Below are 21,704 nucleotides of genomic sequence, written 5' to 3'. Positions count from 1 at the left end.
TATGGTTCTGCTCCTCATCTAGCTGTCCTCTTAGTTTGCTTTTGTTTTAGGTGTGGTTGTTACTAACTGTGAGTTTGCTGTCCTTTCACTGTTCATCTTTTTTATCTTCTTTTTCTTATGTAAGTTCCTATAACATTTCATATAATAAGGGCTTGGTGATGATGAACTCCTTGAATTTGGTCTTATCTGAGAAGCACTTTATCTGTCCTTCCATTCTAAATGAAAACTTTGCTGGATAGAGCAATCTTGGCTGTAGGTCTTTGGTTTTCATGACTTGGAATACCTCTTTCCAGCCCCTTCTTGCTTGTAAGGTCTCTTTTGAGAAATCAGCTGACAGTCTGATGGGAACTCCTTTGTAGGTGACTGTCCCCTTATCTCTTGCTGCTTCTAGGATTCTCTCCTTCATTTTCATCTTGGCTAATGTAATGATGATGTGCCTTGGTGTGTTTCTTCTTGGGTCCAGCTTCTTTGGGACTCTCTGAGCTTCCTGGATTTCCTGGAAGTCTATTTCCTCTGCCAGAATGGGGAAGTTCTCTTTTATTATTTGTTCAAATAAGGTTTCCACTCGTGGCTGTTCCTCTTCCCCTTCTGGTACCCCTATAATTCGAATGTTGGAGCGTTTAAAGATGTCCTGGAGGTTCCTAAGCTTCTCCTCATTTTTTTGAATTCTTGTTTCTTCATTCTTTTCTGTTTGATCATTTTTTTTCTTCCTTCTGGTCCACTCCATTGATGTGAGTCCCAATCTCCTTTCCATTACTATTGGTTTCCTTTGTATTACCATTCATTTCAATTAGTTTAGCTTCCATATGTGTCTCTAATTTGTGACTAAAATCAACCAGTTCTGTGAGGATCCTGATAACCAGTGTTTTGAACTGTGCATCTGAAAGTTTGGCTATTTCTTCATCTCTTAGATTTATTGGCTCTGGGGCTCTGAGTTGTTCTTGAGCCATTTTTGATCTGTTCCTGCCGTTAAGTAAGCAGAGCGAAGCCTTAGTTGTTTACCAGGACGGGGCCACCCAGGTCGCTGGTTTGTGACGCTGTGTGTGGGGGCGTGGTCAGAGAGGGAGCAATGGCGGTCCTCTCTGCTAGCCCAGTCTGTCCAGTCCCACCACTCGCCCCAGGCCTGTTTATCTGATGGGAATTGTGCGCTCCTGCTACCTCGCGCCTGCTTGCCTCTTCACTGGTTTATCTGCATGCAGATACGCGACCGACCGCAGATAACCAGCCGTTCCTCTTCTCTGTGTGCTCCAGTAGCTAGCCCGCGATCCTCGCCTTGGGCTGCTTGCGCATCACCCGTTCGGGGATTTTTTTGACAACCTGCTCCGCTGCTGGCTTCGCTCCTCTTACTGGTTTAGCTGAGCATTTCGTTGTCTTTGGACTCCGTATTGTCAATTTTCTGTGTGGCTTGGTTGTGTTTATTGTTGTTAAAAGTAGTTGTTCTTAGATTTGGTTGTGCACGGAACCAAGGTGGTTCGACCTACACCTCCATCTTGGCGGAAGTCTGGACTTCAATCTAGAGTTGCATCTTGATTACTCTGGCATGTCACTGGGTGGGAGTGACCCTTAGGCTGACTGGCAATAAGGGATGGCCATGAGTAGATCAGAACAGCTCTTGTGCAAGGGCAGGGCTGATCCCATGGAATGGGAGTTTCTTTAGCAGGACTATAGTGGCAGCTGAATATACCCTTCTGATTTGTTATAGGTACAGCTGATTAAATGTTGTTCTGGTGAGGTCTGAAGCCAGCCACAGGGTGTGTTGGTTCTGAAGCCTCTAGGAGGGGCTCTTGTGCAGGCTAAGGTCAACCCATGTAAATGTCCAGCATGTGTCACCTGGTGGGAACAAGAAAGGATCTGTGGTTCGTTGCCTCTTGTGCTGGAGTTGGAGGGACTGGGAAGCTGTTATGGTGCAACACAGGTCAGCTGTCAACAGTGCCAGGCGTGAAGTTTCAAAATGATGACACAGTAAGTAGATCTTTCTCACACCACTTCCCAGGACCAAACTGGAAATAAAACTAGATTGGGGAACATTCACCCAGAATTACCAACTGAAGACTATCTGAAGAGGATACTTTTAACCAAGCATAGGTAGGAACCACCTTGAGACTGGTAAGAAGAGTAGGATTGCAACAGGGGCTAGCCCTGCTCCCACAGGGGGCAGGCTAAGGTTGTGAAGGGATACCTCAGCTGCAGGAGGTTCTTCTTGAGAGAAGTGAAGCCTACACCCCAGACTGGGCTCCTCAGCTTGGAGCACCAAAGTTGGGATCAGCTACCCATGTAGCATCCAGTGGTGAAAGGCAGAGCAGTTTCTGGACGCCAAGAAGAGACACAGCCCACTGGAAACTGTCATAATTTTTAAAGGGTCAAAACATAAGATTTTTTTTCCAGAAAGACTCTGGGCTCTGGAAAAAGGAAAGCGGTGAGGATTGGAGTCACCTGAACAGAGTCTGGAATGGGATATAGGTGGGATATGTGAGGAAACAGGTGACAGGATCACTGTGCTGGGTCTTCCCCAGGATACTGCAGCAGCCATTTTATTGAGAGGAGCACATCCCACCCAGGAGCACCAACCTGGGAGGAAAGCAATTATCCAACCCTCTGGGATACTAATTACTCTAACTTCTTGAATCCCACACAACCCACTCATTGGAATACTCATACAGAAATGTGGCTCTGAGGTGGGTAAGAAGATGCCCACCATCTTCTCTAAAGTTTGAATGGCACCTCTCTTTCACAGGAGATCTGGGGTCCTATTATCCCGATTCAGAAATAGGCTTTTCAGTGACTAAGACTGACAGCAGAAGGCAGGGGAAGGTGGATCCTGGCGTGCCTTGGGCATAGCTGACCTATCCCTGTGCCCTAGCTGGTAAAGAGAAGCTGGGCCCCTCCCTTGCACAGCCAAACCCAGCAAATCCAGCCACAAACTGTGGATTTCTTGTAGCTTCCAACAGATTGCTGAGGCTTATGTGCATAATCTGACATTGGCTTGCATAGAAACCTCCAAAAAGGCTCGGAACAGGCAGACTAAGTGGCCAGTTTCAGACAACTCTGGAATAGGATTTAAGGGAAAATCCCAAGAGGTACTAAACTCTGCTGGAACAAATTCCACTTTGGTCTTTTTCATTATTTTCTTTTTTTATTATTTTTCTTTCTATTTTTCCTTTCCCCTTTTATCTTTTGTATTTATTTTTCTTCCTTTTTTCCTCTTTCCTCCTTTCGTTATATTTTTTCTTTTGTTTTAGTAATCTTTTTTTCTCTTTCTTCTTTCCTTTCATATTTTCCCCTTTTTCTTCCCATGTTCTTGTTTTCTTTATTCTTTTTTCTTATGCTTTGTTCTTTTGTTATTAATTGTTTTTTTTTAAATTTCTTTTGTTTTCTTGGCACCTGTAGAACAGCTTGTGTGATGTGGTTAGGATTGAGCCTCACAATCAGCCAGGCTGAAGGGAGATCCCACCCATGAATGAGCCAGCAACGATCAAGATCCTATTACAACGGGAGAGTCCACATAAACTCACACTAGGGACATTCCTAGAGCATCCGGCTCTGGAGATCAAGGAGATGGCATCACTAGGTCCCAAAGAACCACTATTACATAAGCCACCCCGTCAGGATTGGGAGTCATATCAGTTATATCGAATGCATAGAAACAAACACAAAGAGACAGTTAAAATGGGTAGACAGAGAAACAACACCCAAATGAAAGGAAAGGAGAAACCTCCAGAAAAAGTGTTAAATGAAATGAAGACAAGCAATTTATAAGACACAAAGTACAAAGTAATGAATATAAGGGTGCTCAAAAAACTTAGAACATCAGCATGAAATAGGACATAGACCATGAGTAAGAACCAGTCAGAAATACAGAATACAATATCTGAAATGAAGAATACACTAGAAGAAATTAAAACACAGTTGGATGAAGCAGACAATCAAATTAGCAATTTGAAAGATGAGACAGAAAAAATACCCAATCAGAGCAACAAAAAGAAAAAAAGAATTAAAAAGAACAAGGATAGTTCAAGGGAACTTTTAGGTAACATGAAACGTAGTAATATACAATAATACCCAGTAATTATAGGGGTAATAGAAGGAGAATTAAGGGACAGAAATTAAAGGATAGGGGTACTAGAATTACCAAGGGATAGAAAACCTTTTTGAAGAAATAATAACATAAAACAACCCTAACCAAGTGAAAAAAAAGTTATACAAGTTCAGGAAGCACAAACAGTCCCAGTCAACATGATCCCAAATAGATCTACTCTAACACACATCATAATTAAAATGGCAAACATTAAAAACAGAGAGAATCTGCTCTGGCTGGTATAGCTCAGTGGATTGAGCATGGGCCTGTGAAGTAAAAGGTTGCTGGTCAGGGCACATGCCTGGGTTGCAGGCCAGGACCCCAATACGAAGCACATGAGAGGCAAACACACACTGATCTTTCTCTCCCACTCTTTCTCTTTCCCTTCCCCTCTCTCTAAAAATAAATACAAAATTAAAAAAATAAATAAATAAAAACAGACAGAATCTTAAAGGCAGTAAGAGATACACAGTTACTTACAAGGGAGTTCCCATAAGTCTGTCAGTTGATTTCTTGACAGAAACACTTCAGGCAGAAAAGACTGGCATGAAGTATTCAAAGCAATGAAAAACAAGGGGCCTGAAACCAAGACTACTCTATCTAGCAAGGCTAACATTTAAAACTGAAGGCAAAGAACTTCACAGACAAAAATAAGCTAAAGGAGTTCATTGCCACCAAACCAGAAACACAAGAGATGTTAAAAAGACTGTTTTAAGAACAGAGAGAGAAACATAGGTATAAAGGATAAAATAGCAAAAGTGCCTATCAATAATAACCTTAAATGTAAATGGATTAAATGTTCCAGTCAAAAAGCATAGAGTGGCTGAATGGGAAAAAAAACATGACCCATATATATGCTGTCTATATAGAGACCAGCCTCAGAATAAATGACACACACAGGCTGAAAGTGAAGAGATGGGAAAAATATTCCTTGCAAATGGAAATGGAAAAAAAAAAGCCAGACTAGCAATACTTATATCTGACAAAACAGACTTAAAAACAAAGTCCATAACAAGGGACAAAGATAGTCAAGGGATTGATCTCAAAACAGTATATAACCCTTGTAAACATACATGCACACAGTATAGGAACACCTGAATCCATAAAAAAACAAAACAAACAAAAACCTCTTGATCGACTTTAAGAGAGAGATCAACAGCAATCCAGTAAGAGTAGGGGATTTTAACAAACCACTGTCATCACTGGATAAATTTTCCAGATAAAAAAAAAACAACAAGGAAATGATGACCTAAAATGACAAACTAGATCAGATGGAGTTAACTGATATTTATAAAACATTTCATCTGAAAACAGAATATACATTCTTCTCAAGTGCACATAAAACATTCTCAAAAACAGACCACATGGTAGGACACAGAATAAGTCTTAAAAAATTCCAGAAGAATGAAATATCAAGCACCTTCTCAGATCACAATTGCATGAAACCAGAAATCATCTATAATTTAAAAAACTGACAAATACTCAAACACATAAAGGCTAAATAGCATGTTATTAAACAATGAATGGTTACTAATGATGTAAAGGAAAAAATAAAGTATTACCTGGAAACAAATGAAAATTAACACACAAAACCCCAAAATCTATGGGACACAGTGAAAACAATTCTGAAGAAGTTTATAGCATTTACAAGCCTACCTCCAGAAGCAAGAAAAAACTCAAATAAGCAATCTAGCCCTATACCTATATGAACTACAAAAAAAAAGAAAAAAAAAAAGAAAAGCATAGAGTAAGCAAAAGGAAGGAAATAATAAAGATCAGAGCAGAAATAAATGATAGAGTCTAAATAAAAGGTACATGAAAGCAAGAGTTGGTTCTTTATAAAGATAAACAAGATTAATGAACCTTTAGCTACACTCATCAAGAAACAAAGAGAGGACTCAAATAAAATCAGAAATAAAAGAGAAGTAAAAACTGATATCAAAGAAATATAAAAGACTAGAGAAAATGTTGTGTGAACAGCTAGATGCCATCAAATTGGGCAACCTGAGAGAAATGGACAAATTCTTAGAAACATAACAACCTTCCAAACTCAATCAGAACGAATCAGAAAACCTGAACACACCAATAACTGCTAGTGAAGTTGAAGTGTTAATCAAAAAACTCCCAGCAAACAAATGTCCTGGGCTGATGGCTTCATAGGAGAATTTACCAAACATTCAAAAAGGAACTAATACCAATCCTCCTCAAACTATTAAAAAAAAAATTCATGAGTAGGAAAGACTTCCAAGCTTTTTTTATGAGGTCAGCATTATTCTAATTCCAAAACCAGATAAAGATACAACAAAGAAGAAAATTATAGGCCAATAGCCCTGATGAACACAGATGCTGAAATCCTCAACAAAGTATTAGAAAACCAGATCCAGCAATACATTAAGAAGATCACACACCATGATCAAGTGGGATTTATTCTGGGGGTACAAAATTGGTACAAAATATGCAAATCAATAAATATGACACATCACAAACAAAATTAAAAATAAAAATCACATGATCATATCACAGATGCAGAAAAACATCCAACAAAATCCAACACCCATTTATGATAAAAATCTCTCAACAAACCAGCCTCAGAATAGCAATACTTACATCTGACAAAATAGAGGGATCATACCTCAACATAATGAAGGCCATATATGACAAGCCTACAGGCAACATCATAATAAATGGCCAAAATCTGAAAGTGTTTGTCTTAAGATCAGGAACAAGAGAAGGATGTCTACTTTCACAATGATCAGACAAGAAGAAATAAAAAACATTCAAATTGGAAAGGAGGAAGTAAAACTGTCGTTATTCACAAATGACATGATAGCGCACCCAGAAAACCCTAAAGGCTCCACCACAAAACCATTAGGTCTAATAAATGAATTCAGCAAATTAGCAGGATATGAAATCAGTATCTAGAAATCAGTGGCTTTTTTACACACCAATAATGAATTCTATGAAAGAGAAACTAAGAAAATTATCCCATTTAGTATTGTGACAATAGCAACAAGAAATAAAGGTAACTTAGGAATACACTCAACTAAGGAAATAAAACACCTGTACTCAGAAAACTATAGGACATTAAAGGAAGAAATAGCAGAAGATATAACAAGTAGAAGCATATAGTGTGTGCTGCCCATGGATTGGAAGAATTAATATCATTAAAATGTCCATATTTGCCAAAGTAATCTATAGATTCAATGCAACTCCTATTAAAATACCAATGGCATACCAATACCAATTTCACAGTTCTAAATAAATATTTCAAGAATTTATATGGAACCAAAAAGACCCCAAATAACATCAGTAATCTTGAGAAAGATGAACAAAGTTGGAGAGATCAGAATATCAAACTACACTACAAAGCCAATGTAATCAAAACAGCCTGGTACTGGCACAAGAACAGGTGAATAGATCAACAGAACAAAACAGAGAGCCCAGAAATCAACCCACACCTTTATGGTCAATTAATATTTGACAAAGGAGGCAAGAGCATACAATGGCGTAAAAACAATGTCTTCAATAAATGGTATTGGGAAAATTGGCCAGGTACTTGCAAAAAAATGCAACTAGACCACCAACTTACACCATAACAAGAATAAATTCAAATTTATAAAAGACTTAAATATAAGCTGCAAAACCATAAAAAATCCTAAAAGAAAAAAACAGACAGTACAATCTCTGACATCTCCCAGAGCATTATTTTTGCCAATATGTCTCTTAGGGCAAGGGAAACAAAGGAAAAAAATAAACACATGAGACTGTATCAAGTTAAAAAGCTTATGTACAGCTAAAGAAACCATCAACAAAATGAAAAGGGAACACGCTGTATGGGAGGACATATTCACCAACGATACATCTGGTAAGGGGTTAAAATCTAAAATATATAAAGAACTCACACACCTCAACATCAGAAGACAAACAATCCAATCAAAAAATAAGCAAAGGACCCACCCAAATAGACCCTTCTCCAAAGAGAACATACAGATGGCCAAAGGACATATTAAAAATGCTCAACGTCATTCATCATGAGAGAGATGCAAATCACAACTACAGTGAGGTATCACCTCATACCTGCAGAATGACTACTATCAATAAATCGACAAACAACAAGTGCTGGCAAGTATGTGAAGAAAAGGGAATGCTAGTACACTGCTGGTAGAAATGCAGACTGGGCAGCTACTGTAAAAATTGGTATGGTGTTTCCTCTCAAAAATTAAAAATGAAACTGCCTTTTGACCTAGCGATCCTACTTCTGGAATATATCTTAAGAATCCTGAAACACCAATTCAGTAGAATATATACACCTCAATGTTCATAGCAATGTTATTTACAATAGCCAAGATCTGAAAATAGCCCAAATGGCCATCAATAGATCAGTGGAAAAAAAGATGTGGTACATTTCCACAATGGAATACTATGCAGCTGTATAAGAGAAGGAACTCTTACCCTTTGCAACAGCATAAATGGATCTGAAGATTAGCATGATAAGCAAAACAAGCCATTCAGAGAAAGACAAATGCCATATGATCTCACTAATATGTGGAATCTAATGAACTAACCAACAAAACAGAACCAGAGGCACAGATACATGGAATAGACTGACAAATGTTAGAGGGGAGAAGTGGGGAGGACTGGATAAAAAAAAAGGTGAAGAGATTAAAGAATATATATACATGGCCCATGGACACAGACAATAGTGTGGTGAAGACCAGTAGAAGGTGGCTGCTGCTGGGTGGAGATGGGCAAAGGGGAAAAAAGTGAGGGACACCTATAATGGTGTCAACAAAAGAAATTTCTTAAATAATAAACAGCATTTCAGATACTAGGATGATTGAAAAATTTAATATTTTTTAGTAGATCTGAAAATAAATCAGATTTGATTTTGTTAATAATTTAAAATCCTTTATTTCATATTGATATTGTAAACTTAATTTTCAGTTTTTCCTTGTGTAATTAAACAATGTAAATAAATAATGTTCACTGAATTTCATGTAACTACTATTAAATTCATGTAAGTAAATTAAAGAAAAATAGTGCCAGGTTTCAGACCTTTTGGTGGTCACCTTGATGTGCGCCTATGCTAGTGGCCACTTGTGCTAGGCTTATGGTTACTTAGTGAAGCTATTTTCCAAGCCAACTCTGGACACAGCTTATGCCAAGCTTGTGGCTATCTGATGGGAGTTACAATGCAAGATGAGACAGATTGTTAGTTGTACTGCACTTGGGGAGTCTTAACAAGTGGTATAGGACATGCCATGGCCAGCCCCTGATTGTTTGAATTTGAAGACTCTTGAGATATTTTAGGAATATCCACAGCATGAGCTAACACAGACTGCTTGTGTGGAACAGCCACTGGAAGTGGCTCAAGGTGTGTTGGTGTCTGAGTCAATCAAGAGTGTTAGCCAGGTTAATGGAGAGCACAGATTTGGAGTCAACCTGAGCCTGCCAGATAGGTGGTGGGAGGGGTCAACAAAGTAACAAAAGTAGTGCCTACCAGCACTTTGGTCCCCAGAGGGCATTTTCTGACCTTTGCCCTTCTTACCCCTAAGCTACTCTATGCAGTTCCTGTTTGCATGTCCTTGCTATTCCTGTGCTGGTGCCTAGAGGGAGGGAATTCGTGAGGAAGTCAGCCCATAGGCCTCTCAAGAGGAATGCCTAGGACTCCAGCAGCCCTCTGCCTCACTCAGATGCAATTCCCACAGGTTTTCACAGCCAGATATTATGGGGACTCCTGTCAAGGAAGCCCAAAGTGGTGCTGGGATCCCTCATTCCTTAGGGGAGAGCTCTATAGCTGAGATAACCATTCGGATTCTTAATCACCCCACATGGGTGTGAAACCTGCACATTTTGCATCTCTACTCCTCCTATCACTCTTGACATGGCTTCTTTATATTTTTAGTTATAATATCTCTAAGTTCAGCTAGTCTTCAGATGGTTCTCAATGATGTGTTCTATAATTTAGTTGTAATTTGATGTGGTCATGGGAGGAGGTAAGCACAGTGTTTACCTACTCTACCATCTTGACAAGAAGTCCTGAGCCTTTTTTCCTTTAAAAAAGAATGTCAGGGGGAAAATATGTAGTTCTTAAATTATGTCTCCATTAGCCCTGGCCAGGTAGCTCAGTTGGTTAGAGCACAGTCCCAATATACCAAGGTTGCAGGTTTGATCTGCAGTCAGGAGACAGACTAGAAGCAAGCAATGAATGCATGAGTAAGTGGAGTAAGATGCTGGTGTTTCTCTCTCTCTCTCTCTCTCTCTCAAAATCAATGAAAAAATAAGCCTTTAAATAAAAGCTACTTCAGGGTTACTCACTTTCGAAAGGGCTTTGGTGTCCCATGTTCAGGTATCCTAAAACAATAGAAAATAATTAACATAAAAACAAAATGTAATCAAAAAATTTTTGCTAAAGATACTCAAAACTGGGTTAAATGAGTGGCTGATAAATAATTCTACTGGATATTATAAGATTAATATACTAAATATACTTAGTATATTTACTAAATATACTTTAGTATTAATATACTAAAAAACATTCAGTACCTACCTAATATATACACTACCAACATAAGTTCTACTTCCTTCCCCAAAAATCATATGTGGTAAAAATTCTGCAAAATATAGGGATACTATACAATCAAAAAATTTTAAGCAATGTCCTAAACTTACACCTAAATGATCACTGAATTACCTTTCTATTTCCCATTCCTCCTCTTGCACCTGATCTAATGGAGGAAGCAGGAAATCAAAGATGATATTAGAAGTACGAGGTGTGCCATCCAAGGAGTCTCCAGATAATGATGTTTCTCCAACTTGCTTTGATCCTGCAAAGACAAATGTCACACACTGAATTCATATTAATACTTAATATTAAGATGATTACAAAAAATATTAGTCCCAAAGACTTCAACCAAATCCATAGTCACATTCATATTTAAACAATTGTGGGTTAGCTAGAACCAAAATTCAAGTCTATAAAAATTTTAAATATACTAAAAATAAACAGGAAAATCAATTTTAATAGCTTTTAAAAGTCAACATAGAACATGGCAACAACTCAGAAAACCACATTCTCTTACTGTGTTTTTCTATTCCCAATCTTTCTCTTTCAAATTTTAGATAGTATGGTGATCCAACAACCAATAGTAACTTCATATTTCTATTTCCTAATTTATTATCTTTAAGTAATATCTATTTCTTCCTCCTCTGAAGATATTGCTCATTTATGCTTCCTACCTTCATTTTTCCCATTTATTCCCAATATTTAATTATTATTACTAGTTGGGTTATTGGTTTTTAACTAAGTTTGAACAATATAATTATATCTATATTTTTGTTACATCAAGAAGTTAATATCTTAACTATCTTCTACATCAGATTAGGTATTGGTGTACATATCCTTCTTTCTACTTATATTTCTTTCTTCTACCTTCATTTCTTTCAACTACAATATAACTTTTTTTAACATTTCTATTCTGATCTGCAGCCACAACTAAATATTCTATGCTTTGCCTAAAAAGTTGATTCTAAAAGTCTAAAGACTAGTAAAGTGCTTACATTATTAGGTCATTATATACATATTATCATATACAATATACAACATACACATAACTATTATTTCTGTCAGGTTAATAGGTATGCTAGTTAGGATTATATTTTCTTTTCTATTGGCCCAATAATGCAAAATTCCTGGGTCACCTGAAATAAAATTTTATTTTATTAAAGTCTTATACCCCATTAACTACTTTAAAATTATGCCACTTTTAATTTTGCTTCAAGTTTAAAATCATGACTTAACCTTCTGAACAACTGTTTTTCTTAATGCTTTTCTATCATTACTGTCAAAGTAATATAGTTTCATCAAGTCTCAAATTTTTTCATCAGCTACATCATACGACAGTATGCTTAAAATCCTTCTCTTGCTTATTGTCCTTTGTGTTCTTGCATTCCAATCTGAAACAGATGCTCCCTTGGCCTGTGACACAATTACCATCCTAGAACTGCTCTTCATCACTTTCCTAAGTTGTTTCCACTTTTTCCTGATCTCATGACATTTTCTTTCTTAATGCTTTTCTCATTTTGCTGAAGTGGTACCTTCAAATAATTTTCAAGAAAAAGCTACATTTAAGTTAGACTTTTAATCCTGGCATACCTGAAAATCTCTTTATATCTTTCTTCATATTTTATGATAAGTCTGAATGAATACAGAATTTTAAGTTCATTATCATTTTCTTTCAGAAAGTTGAAGGCATTGTTCTTTGTAGTCAAATTCCTAGTGTTATAATGAGAAATGTGATGCAGCATAACCCCCATTTTGTCTTGAAAGATTTTTCTTTTTATCTTTGGTACACTGAAATTTCCAAAGACATTTTAAGTACGGATCTCTTATTTTTATTAGTATTCACTGTAGTTGGTTCCAAGTGAGCTCTTTCTATATGAAAATGTGTATTCTCTTTCAACTCTGGGAAGATTTCTTCTGTCATTTCTCTAACTGCCTCTTCTCATTTTCCTCTATTGATGTTTTGTGAAGATGACCTTTGCAGTGCTTCTCTATAATTCTTGTCTCTTTAATTTCTATCTCTTGATATTTATAATACACATTCTGAAATATATCCTTGATTATATCTCTAGGGACTATTTGTTTCTTTAAATATTAGCAGTTATAGCAGTTTGAAAATATGTCCACGAATTCTTTGATACTTATCTCTTCAGGGTTATAGCCTAATTCTTATCCTTGAGAGCAGACTACATTTAATGACTTGCTTTTAACTTGCTGAAATGACAGTATGCACCTACAAAAACTGAAGTTATAAAAGACATTGGAGCTCCTTTCTTGCTCTGTCTTTGGATCCCCAGGGTGATCCTGGGGGAAGTCAGCTACCATGTCATGGAGCACTAAAGCAGTTCTATGGAAAAGCCCATGTAGTAAGGAACTGAGGCTTCCAGCAAGGACCTAAGATCTTTCTGCCACCAGCCACCAGTGTGAGTATGGAAGCCAGTCTCCTGACCTCAGCTAAGCTTTCAAATGACATCTTAACTGTAACCTTATGAGAGATCTAAAGCCAGAAACATCCAGCTAAGCTACTCGAGTTCCCTGTCTACCAATAAAATGTGAGATAATGCTTTCGGCATTAAACCCTTAAGTTTTGGTGTAATTTATCACATGACAATTGATAAATAATACAGTAATTATTGTACTACATGTAGTAGTTATACTGAAACTATTTCTGGTCTTTGAATGCTTTTTTATAGCATCCTATTCTTGTTTTATAAATATAATAATTTATTCTTCCCAAGTAACTGCCTAATGTAAGAGGTATTTTTAAATGCTTGTCTATTATCAAAATTATTGTTTTCTGCTCTTTTTATATTCTCTTTTTTATACCACTAATATGCTTGACATTATATATTATCTTAGATCTTGACTCTAAGAAGCACATTTTCCCCAAGAGTGAGTAATGCTGCTCATATTTAAAAATATAAGACCTGGCAGATGATTTGGCTTTCTTTTGCTACTATTTGTAAGTAGATCATTTCAGTTGGAGTTTTCTGAGCAGGATGAGTCCCTAGCTTGCCTATTGTCAAGCTTTAGGCCCCTTATCTTTCACATATACTCTGCATTTATTACTGAAATGTTAGAACTCCAGGACAATCATATCATGGAGAACTTAATTTTCTCTTTATAATTCATTCAACTTCCCTAAAACAGAGCACACTCATTTTCTTCCGGTACATAAATGAGAAACTACTTATATTTTATAGTGCAAGGATCAGCACCTGCTGACATAATTGTTTGATTACAGACTTTCAATTTATTATTTTCAACTTTCCTTCTTATTCATGTACTCTGTGAACACATGTATGTTCTGAGACTGAAGTCTCAACAGGCTTCGAATGGGCAGACTGGCTCCCACTTGAACTTTTCAAACAAATTTTGGGCTCCAGTTTCCTTTATGTTGCTTTATCCATTAACCACTATTGTCCTCTTTCAATATCCCAAAAATGTGTTGAAATCTCTTATTTGTTGATAACAACATATCTTCCTCTATATACTTTCTCTTTATGTTTTTTGTTTATTACCTATCATGTTTGTATTTCAGTAAGATATAGGACACATGAATTAATGTACATAATCCAACATCTTCAGAATTCTCTACAAAATCTCTAGATTTTTCTCCAAATGTTACCCATACTTCTTTGTCTTAAATAAAAACCTGCCTATCCTATGAGAATGCTACTTCTTCTGTGACAACTCTCTTAAATAGAGACTTATGTTTCTGTCATACACTATGTACTTTAGGGTAGAGATGGGATGGACAGCCTCCTTCCTCCTCAATACTATTTTTAGACCATTATCTAGCTGTCTTATAAAAATCTAGATATTATCACATGTTCTCCTTCCTTACACCAATCATCTAGTAACAATGAACCTTTGTCAGCTGGCTCAAAGTTTTCTTCTTAATGCTCATATTACACAAGGTGACCTCAAAACCCATACACATATTAAGCTGTCTCCTTGGTTCCTCACCTTCTTCATCTCTGACAACTTCCTCAATGCCGCCTCACTGAACACTCCCACAGCTTTATCGCTTTATCTTGATATCACCAGAAACTGAACTGCCTCCCAAATCACTAATAAAGACAGGCATTCCCTTTTCCAAATAAAACTACCTATTTTCCAGCTCACTTGCTTATAATGGGTTATGAAATTCATTATAACAAATATAAAGAAATATGCTAATAAGTTCTTTTCCTAATTATCTACAATTACTTCACATCTGTAAATCCCTTTGTTCTTTTCACCAAAGCCTCCCTCTTAACCCTCACCTTATCTTTCACATATACTCTGTATCTCATCTCTTTCTTTTTCAAAAATTTGTTCTATTGGTTACGTAGTTTATTTCTTACATGTTCAACTTCATTCTTACAACTGGTTTCCCCTTAGCATTTAAAACACGTTTCCAATATTTCTCATTTTTAAAGTCTTCTTTAGATCCCTCACATCTGGCCCTAACCACTGACCAGTCCCCTCAATACTTACTTTACCTTTCCTCTACTGTATTTAGCACAATTTGAATTTGTGTGTGTTTGTGTGTGTATGACCATCTCCCCATGAGACTAAGCTGAGATTTCTTGTAGGGCAAGAATCTATGTATAATTATTGTATGCCAACATCAGTTATGAAGCTTAATAAGTACTTTTTGAATGGATGAGAACTTAAAAATTATCATTCACCTAGGTTTTTTACTAGTTGTAAAATATTAAAACTAAATTGAACTGGGATTCAGTATTGATTAAAATAATCTGCCACTCTATTTCTTAGTTGTTTTATTGTTTTAAAATCTCAATACTTAGTTAAGTTGAACTACAGCTCACCCGTATCATTCTCTTTCCCTCCTTCCTGGAAAAGAGTGGCCACTGAAGCCATAGAAGACATGGAATTGGCTGGCAGGTATCCAGTGTCTGATCCTTCACTTGCTAACCCACTCTGGCGAAACTTAGCAGAGTCCTGAAGCTCAGGACTCACAGATGAGGGTATGGATAAATGCTTAGGGTGACGCTGCTTCTGTAGTTCCATGGCTCTGCCAACTGAACAGAAAGAAAAGGTCAAAAATTTGTGTTTCAAAACAGTTAAAAAAAGATGACCTAAAAGATCTGGAAAAATGTCTAAAACCAGGTAGGCCCTAGAAAAATAAGGGTTAGTTGTTATACATGGTGAGAAAGAAAGGAAAGAAAGAAAGAAAAATGAGAGCAAAAGGCACAGAAAGGCAGAAGAAGGAAGAAGGACATAAAAGGTGGATGAAAAGAAGAGGGAGAGAGATGGTGGTAGACGAGAGATAGGAGGTAAAAAAGATGAGTCATGAGAAAAGATGAAGAGAGCTATTGTAGGAGGGGGAAGATAGATAAGTATGGAACTGTGCTCATTTGTAAATGTGATGAAGCCTTTTGGCTCTGTGAACTCTTAGAAGCTCCTCATTTCTCCCTAACACTCACAACTTCATCATCACAAAATGCATCTGAGGCCATCCATACTAATCCTTATCCTGCTTATTACCCCTCTGCACATCAGTCACCAGAAGAAGCTAAAGCCTTTTTAGGTCATCCAGCCTCCACACCACTGCACATCCTCACATAGCTTTATATATCATTAATCCTAAAATTCTTCTTTCCTCAATTCTAAAAATTCTTTTCTTCTGTATCCCTTGGAACTCTTGGTCAGCATATGTGAAATGCTCCATCTTCTCAAGGTTTCCCAACAAAGGTACTAATGGCATTTGAGTGAGAATTCCTTATTGTGAAGGACATTTAGTATCACTACATAGCAATACCATCTCCACTCCAACCATGTCACCATATTCAAACATGGTACTGCCTAAGTTATGGACCACTACCTAAACTAGTTTCCTCCCCATAGTACCACTATTCCTATTACTCCTTCAGCCTTCTCTAGTGGGCTGATCTCTCTCCATTAAGCCAGAGGGTAGAGGGAGATAAGAAAATAAAGCACAATTGAAAAATGAAAAATTATGGAATTAAGGAAAGAATAATATGTGTATAAAGAGATTAAACTAAGTATGGTGGAGATCCAGGCATATATATATATATTTTAATTAACAATCAGAACTTGAATACAAACAAAATTAGAACAGGTAAATAAGTTGTATCATGAATAACTGATGGAATGCTCTATTGCCATTAAAGAAGATGTTTATAACAATTATATTGCCACATGGAGAAATTTAGTTCAAGTGTAACACTGAATGGAAGCAAGGTACATTGGAAGTTCAGTGGAATCATGACAAGAATATGTATTTCCAACAATTCATTCTGGCTAAATGAGCCTCTGATAAAAGGAGGCATGGAATGGTAGGAATACAGCATTTCAAACTTCAACATACTTGCACTGTTGTCATGACGGCTTGGCCTCCTTGGGGGTCCCAGGATGCTGGAGAATCCTCTTCGCTTCCCTTTCTCTTCACCTTCCCTATCTTTCTTCATAGTTTGCTAGAGTCCAGGTAAATCAAAGAGATAAGAGATACATAACAGAATAGATTTATATTGTTGCTTTCAAGTACAGAAATTAGTTAAATGTAAATGAAAGACACCCACAATTCTCCTTGCACACACTACTAGCACACACTACTGTATATACATCACACTTAGATATCTGAGGGGAGGCAGAAGAGGGTGTAGTGTGGCTACATGGAGATCAAAGGAGACAACTTGGAGTGGTGAACACACAACACAATACATAGAATATTTTACAGAACTGTATACCTAAAACCTGTGTGATTTTATTAACCAATGTCACCTCAATAAATTCAATTAAAAAAACTTAAGATATTTTTTAAATTCTTTAGACCTGATAATTCTGGAAAATAAAAAGGTAGTTACATAATACATTTGCTAGGAACTTGTTCTAAATGATTCATTTACCCATTGAACAAATATTTACCAAGCTCATAAAATGTGAAGGCACAATGCTAAACACTGGGGATACAGTGATGAAGGTGTTGCCTGCCCTCATAAAGCTTTACAATCCAAAAGAAATTAAATGGAAACACAGATAATTATAAACTGGACAGGTCCCACAAAAGAAAAGGCCATAACAGACTTGGGGACAGTACTCTGTGTAAATTGCTATTTTCAGTTTTCATATTGTCTAGTAATTAGTTCGTATGTCTGGATTTCTCAGTAGATTTTGAGTTTCTTGACAACAGTGGCCATATCTCATACCTATCAGCATGCCTGCCGCTAATTTGCTGAGAGAGTAAATACCAAGTAGAGGGAAAGCACTGAACCAAATGTAAAAAGGCACAGAAAACTAAACGTAGTTATTTTTATAGTCTTACTTTGATTTTTGGAAGGAATCCAATCCGACCCCGTTTATGCTCCAAATTTCGAGGTTCTTTCACTTTTACTCCCAAATGCTTCATGTACATGAAAATAACATACTGCATTGTTGAACTAGAGGAGAACGGATTAGGTAAAATAAGACTTCTGAGAAAGGAAGGTGGTCAAATAAAGATTACAAATGACTTCAAAACCTCAATGATGGAATTCTGAGAATTCACTCAAGACACTAAAATATTAGTCAAATAAAATATAAGCCACCAGAGGGAGACAGTTCATACTTTTTAAGTTAAAAGAAAAAATATATAATTTAGAACTGACAAAAGGTATTTTTTCCTTTTTCTTAGAATTCTAGGAAAAAAGTTACATTACCTTTTATCTTCTTCTATAGCCTGAGCAGTCATCCTAAAAATGTTTAAAAATGAAATATTAAGATGCAATAAGAGTTGTATTAAATTGAGATACTTGAAAGAACTGAACATAGCTGAATGCTTTCGGAGCCACACTAAATTTCTGTCACTTGAAATATAGTAGGAAAAAAACAAGGAAGTACGTTTTTCACTCTAATATTATCAACTATAAATGTTTTATAGCAAGAACTATTTCCAAACCTTATAAATTGAAATCAATGAAAGTATTCTGTTTTTGGTCAGTTAGAAATTTTGTAGTTGCTCATTTTGTTAATATCCAGAAAAAGAAACTCAAGAACTTTATTTAAAATAAAATATCAGCAATAATAAAAAATTCCAGTTTCTCAAATATGACAAAATAAATAGCTCCACATACCTAATCTGACACCACTTCTAAGTTTGTTCAGAGTAAACTTTCAGCATAATAAGCATCTCAGAAGAGAGGGCATTTCTATATATACTTGTATTACTTACAACACTTCTTCAATTTTGGCAACAACCTGTTCTGCACATGCCCGTTCCTTCTCCAAAGTTACCCGGTCCTTGTCTTGCTCTACATCAAGTTTAGCCAATTCGCTTTCAGCCAAGGTCAGCCCCATGCTCCGTTTCTGCCTAAAAAGAATAGGAAGAATTTCCTGAAGGAGTCTAAAGAAAAACTATCTCCCTTGGCAAAGTTTCCATAGCAATGACTTTCCAGTAACTGGAAAATGTCACAAGTTTTTATTTTAGAACACTGTGTCACCCAGGTCACTAGAAGAAAAAAAGTCTAGAGGCAATCACTTAACAGCAAAACATATCCTGAAGAAACACACTGAATACTGAACTCAAATGCTGAAATCATATGGAATGGGAAGTAGAAACTCTCTACCACTCCAACACTTTGATTCCAGATGTTCATTATGTTTTAATAACAGTGATAAAGACCATCTGTTCAGCCAAGGATTTAATGCATAACCTTTCCTACCTAAAAAAAAAGAAAAAGAAAAATCAGAATAATCATATCAGCTTATATCTATCACCAACCTTACCGAAAATCTTCTAAATGCCTCTGAATTTCTGGGTGGACTCTTTCTTGCATAGTTTGAATATAGTAGCGATGAAGATCCTCAGGAATAAGTTCAGGTCGTCTTTTCTCTGCAAAAGAAAAGGGAAAGCATTACTTGATTTAAAGGTATTATAACTGGCAACATAACAATGCCATCAGATGTAAACTTATCTTGGAGTAATACGAAGAGAAATTCTACAATTCATGTATTTCATCTCAGAATTCAGATTTCATTTATCCTTAAATGCAGGTGACCACATGACACAAAACCTTTAGAGATGAGCTGAGGTAAATAACTATAAAGATGTATTTCTCCAGGATATTGGTACTCTGAACTTACCTAGATCTACTGATATTTCATCAGGAACAGAAACTTTCAGATGCTAAAACAAAAATGCAAACAAAAAGTGAGATAGCATTAATGGATGTATATAAGTACCTGTACCTGTATAAAGTAAAGAAACAACTTGGACACCTATTTTTATAAACATATTAATTAATGTATAACTCATTTACTATGTTCCACCCACCCAAATTTCACAGCTTTGGTATGTTCTATTGTTTAAACTAGAAAATAAGCCCTAAGGATCATGCTGTAAAGAAAATATCTGAGGACTTCTGCCAAGATGGAGGCATAGGTGGATGTGCCGTGCCTTCTCACACAACCAAGTTTAGAGACAACTAAATATTAGCAACAGAAAACAGAGCCAGAACACGGAAAATTGAACTTTTTGGAAGTCCATTAACAACAAATTCTTCAGCCTGACTGGTAAGGGGCGAAACCAGCAGCTGGTGAAGCGGGGTTGCACAGGAGGACTCGGTCAGACGGACTCAGGCGCGGAATCCAGTTGCGCGGAATCCAGGCAGAGCAGGATTGGACCTAGTGAGCGACTGAGCGAGCCACCAGGCGAGCGACTGCGGGGGAGACAGCGGGGGAGCGGTGCTGCGTGTTGACTGTGGTCGCGCATTTGTGCGCGGGCGGATAGGCAAGGGAGTGGGCAGTTGGATCGGGGCAGGGCGGGTCCCCGCAGCAAGCGGCAGTGGAGGGCGCCGCCATTTCCCTGCTCTGACCCCACCTCCACATACAGCGTCATAACCCAGCGACTCTGAGTGGCCTGGCCCAGGTGAACCACCTAAGAGGCTGATCCTCACCCAGCTGTGAAAAACAGCAGAGGGGGTTGCCATTTCCCCCGCTCTGACCACACCCCCACATATAGCATCACAACCCAGCGACCTGGGAGTCCAAGGCACCGCTTCTCACACTTAAAGGACCAGAACAGACCAAAAATGTCGCAAGTTCTCAAAGCCCCAGAGCCCATAGATCTAAGCGATGAAGAAATAGCAAAACTCTCAGACGCACAGTTTAAAACACTGGTCATCAGGATCCTCACAGAACTGGTTGATTATAGCCACAAATTAGACAAATATATGAAGGCGAAACTCATTGAAATGAATGGAATTGCACAGGACACCAATAGCAATGAAAAGGAAACTGGGACTCTAATCAATGGAGTGGACCAGAAGAAAGCAAATAATGGCCAAACAGAAAAGAGTCAAGAAGCAAGAATTCAAAGAAATGAGGAGAGTCTTAGGAACCTCCAGGACATCTTTAAACGCTCCAACATCCGAATTATAGGGGTACCAGAAGGGGGAAAGGCACAGCCGCCAGTGGAAAACTTATTTGAACAAATAATAAAGGAGAATTTCCCCAATCTGGCAAAGGGAAATAGACTTCCAGGAAATCCAGGAAGCTCAGAGAGTCCCAAAGAAGTTGGACCCAAGAAGGAACACACCAAGGCACATCATCATTACATTAGCCAAAATTAAAATGAAGGAGAGAATCCTAGAAGCAGCGAGAGAGAAGGGGACAGTCAACTACAAAGGAGTCCCCATCAGACTGTCAGCTGATTTCTCAAAAGAGACCTTACAGGCAAGAAGGGGCTGGAAAGAAGTATTCCAAGTCATGAAATCCAAAGACCTACAACCAAGATTGCTTTATCCAGCAAAACTTTCATTTAGAATGGAAGGACAGATAAGGTGCTTCTCAGATAAGATCAAATTCAAGGAGTTCATCATCACCAAGCCCTTATTATATGAAATGTTAAAGGGACTTATGGAAGAAAAAGAAGTTAAAGAAACATGAACAGTGAAAAGACAACAAACTCACAGTTATTAACAACCACACATAAAACAAAAGCAAACTAAAAGGACAGCTAGACCAGGAGTGGAAACATAGAAATGAAGATCTCAAGGAGGGTTAGCAACAGGGGAGTGGGAGGAGGAGAAAGGGGGAGAAGGTACAGAAAATAAGTAGCAT

At 37.4% G+C, this 21,704-nt stretch overlaps 1 protein-coding gene across 6 annotated transcripts in view; it reads right to left on the bottom strand.

Annotated features, from left to right (window-relative positions):
• ARHGEF12 (Rho guanine nucleotide exchange factor 12) overlaps nucleotides 1–21,704 on the bottom strand; it is a 247,618-nt gene that overhangs the window by 62,347 nt on the left and 163,567 nt on the right. For all 6 annotated transcript variants that reach the window (XM_037153636.2, XM_053672626.1, XM_037153638.2 and 3 more), the window contains 9 exons: nucleotides 19,728–19,770; nucleotides 19,371–19,476; nucleotides 18,817–18,954; nucleotides 18,305–18,337; nucleotides 17,932–18,046; nucleotides 16,978–17,083; nucleotides 15,455–15,667; nucleotides 10,770–10,902; nucleotides 10,394–10,429 (listed from right to left, as the gene is read on the bottom strand). In XM_037153636.2, coding sequence (XP_037009531.2) covers nucleotides 10,394–10,429; nucleotides 10,770–10,902; nucleotides 15,455–15,667; nucleotides 16,978–17,083; nucleotides 17,932–18,046; nucleotides 18,305–18,337; nucleotides 18,817–18,954; nucleotides 19,371–19,476; nucleotides 19,728–19,770 — 923 coding nt within the window. The remainder of the gene's footprint in view (nucleotides 1–10,393; nucleotides 10,430–10,769; nucleotides 10,903–15,454; nucleotides 15,668–16,977; nucleotides 17,084–17,931; nucleotides 18,047–18,304; nucleotides 18,338–18,816; nucleotides 18,955–19,370; nucleotides 19,477–19,727; nucleotides 19,771–21,704) is intronic.

Source organism: Artibeus jamaicensis, unplaced genomic scaffold (genome assembly GCF_021234435.1).
Source record: "Artibeus jamaicensis isolate MK-2021 breed Jamaican fruit bat unplaced genomic scaffold, CSHL_Jam_final contig_196, whole genome shotgun sequence".
NCBI lineage: Eukaryota > Metazoa > Chordata > Mammalia > Chiroptera > Phyllostomidae > Artibeus > Artibeus jamaicensis.
The sequence above is the reverse complement of the archived record's forward strand: the minus strand, read 5'-3'. Positions and strand labels throughout refer to the sequence as shown.